Genomic DNA, 2,040 nt, shown 5'->3' with positions numbered 1-2,040 from the left:
AATGAATAGTACAGGAAAGGGAAGGCTAAAAGAGAGAAAATTTATTTGAATAATAATATTAATAGCTAACATTGATGTGCCAGGCACTTCTAAGTACCTTACTGAGGCATATGAAGGTTAAATGACTTGCCCAGAGTAATATGGCTAGTATGTGTCTGAATTCATATTTTTAAGGACCAAATGATTTTTTTGTTGTTGTTTTATTTTTGGTGAGGCAATTGGCATTAAGTGACTTGCCCAGGGTCACACAGCTAAGTAAGTGTCAAGGGTCTGAGGCCGGATTTGAACTCAGGTCCTCCTGAATCCAGGGCCAGTGCTCTATCTACTGTGCCACCTAACTGTTCCCTGAATTCATATTTGAACTCAGATCTTCCTAACTCCAGGCCTAGTGCTGTATCCACTGTGCCATCATTTTGCCCTTACAAAAAAAAAAATATTGAAAAACTGCTACATGCAAGAAACCATATATGGCAGAGAAGGTGATACTAGGAAGAGTTAGAAATAGTCAATTGAGTCAGGGAGTTTCTGTTCCTGTTGCTGTTGCTGCTCCTACTGTTCTTGTTGCTATTTGGTGGTTCAGTCATGTCCATTTCTGAGGATTTTCTTGGCTAAGATACTGGAGTGCTTTGCCATTTCTTTCTCCAGTGGATCACCTTTTATTAGAACTCTCCACTACGATAAGTTCATCTTTTGTAACCCTGCATGGCATAGATTACAGTTTCATTGAGCCACGTAAGTCCCTTCACCATGAGAAGTCAGTTATCCAAGAGGTACATACTACAGTGAATATGAATTAAATATTTCATTTCAGGATATAATCCTCTCATAAGAAAAAAGTCTTCCTCATTCCATCATGTCAGCTTTCCATAACAGCACATCACCACCATCCTTGACCTTCTTTTTGACGGGTATTCCTGGCCTAGAAGCTGTTCATGCCTGGATCTCCATCCCCTTTTGCTGTCTCTACATAATAGCCCTCTCTGGAAATGGTATAATCCTGTTTGTCATCATCACTGAACCAAGCCTCCATGAGCCCATGTACTATTTCCTCTCTATGCTGTCCGCCACTGACCTAGGATTGTGCATTTCCACACTAGTGACTGTGCTGGGAATATTCTGGTTCAATGCCAGAGAGATCAGCTTTAGTGCTTGCCTTGTTCAGATGTTCTTCATTCATCTGTTCACTATTATGGAGTCTTCAGTACTCTTAGCCATGGCCTTTGATCGATTTGTGGCCATCTCTAACCCTTTGAGATATGCTACCATCCTCACAAACTCAAGAATCATCCAGATTGGAGTGGCAATTATCACTATCTCAACAATAATCTTGATACCCCTTATTCTACTTCTTAGACGCCTCACTTTCTGCCATAGTAATGTGCTTCGACATTCTTATTGCTTCCATCCTGATGTGATGAAACTCTCCTGTTCAGACACAAAGATCAATAGTGCATTTGGGTTGACTGCCACCATCTTAGTTGCTGGGGTAGACTCAACATTAATCCTGCTCTCCTATATACTGATTATTCGCTCTATCCTCAATATTGCTTCTCCAGAGGAGCGCAAGAAAGCCTTCAGCACCTGCATCTCCCACATCGCTGCTGTTGCTATCTTTTATATTCCATTGGTCAGTCTGTCCTTTGTCCACAGATTTGGGAAACAAGCTCCTCCCTACCTGCCTACGCTCATTGCCAATGTCTACCTACTCATTCCCCCAGTGATGAATCCAATCATTTATAGTGTCAAGACCAAAGAGATCCGTAGAACTTTGCTCAAAGTTCTTTGCCCTAAGGTAGTCTGAGTCTAACCATCACTATTTCCATACAACCCAGGTATAGGATAAAATCATCCAATGAGGGTTTTTTAATAGCGTAATTTTGTAATATTAGAATTGAAAAGAATCTTAGAAATTTTATACTCAGCCAGCCTCACTGGGAAGCCACTGGTATAAGTATTGAGGTCTCCTCACACCACTGTCTTGTGACACCCCCCAAGGCAGGGCCCCAGTAAATCTGTCTATAGTTTGTTCCTCCTTGTTAG

At 41.4% G+C, this 2,040-nt stretch overlaps 1 protein-coding gene across 1 annotated transcript; it reads left to right on the top strand.

The window, feature by feature from the left end:
* The first annotated feature begins 853 nt into the window (after positions 1–853).
* LOC122749999 (olfactory receptor 51F1-like) lies at positions 854–1,801 on the top strand. Its single transcript, XM_043996631.1, has one exon. The coding sequence runs from the start codon at positions 854–856 to the stop codon at positions 1,799–1,801; it is 948 nt and encodes a 315-aa protein (XP_043852566.1).
* The last annotated feature ends 239 nt before the right edge of the window (positions 1,802–2,040 follow it).

The sequence above is a fragment of the Dromiciops gliroides genome, chromosome 3 (genome assembly GCF_019393635.1).
Source record: "Dromiciops gliroides isolate mDroGli1 chromosome 3, mDroGli1.pri, whole genome shotgun sequence".
NCBI lineage: Eukaryota > Metazoa > Chordata > Mammalia > Microbiotheria > Microbiotheriidae > Dromiciops > Dromiciops gliroides.
Note: the sequence above shows the minus strand (reverse complement) of the source record. Positions and strands in the feature narration are given on the sequence as shown.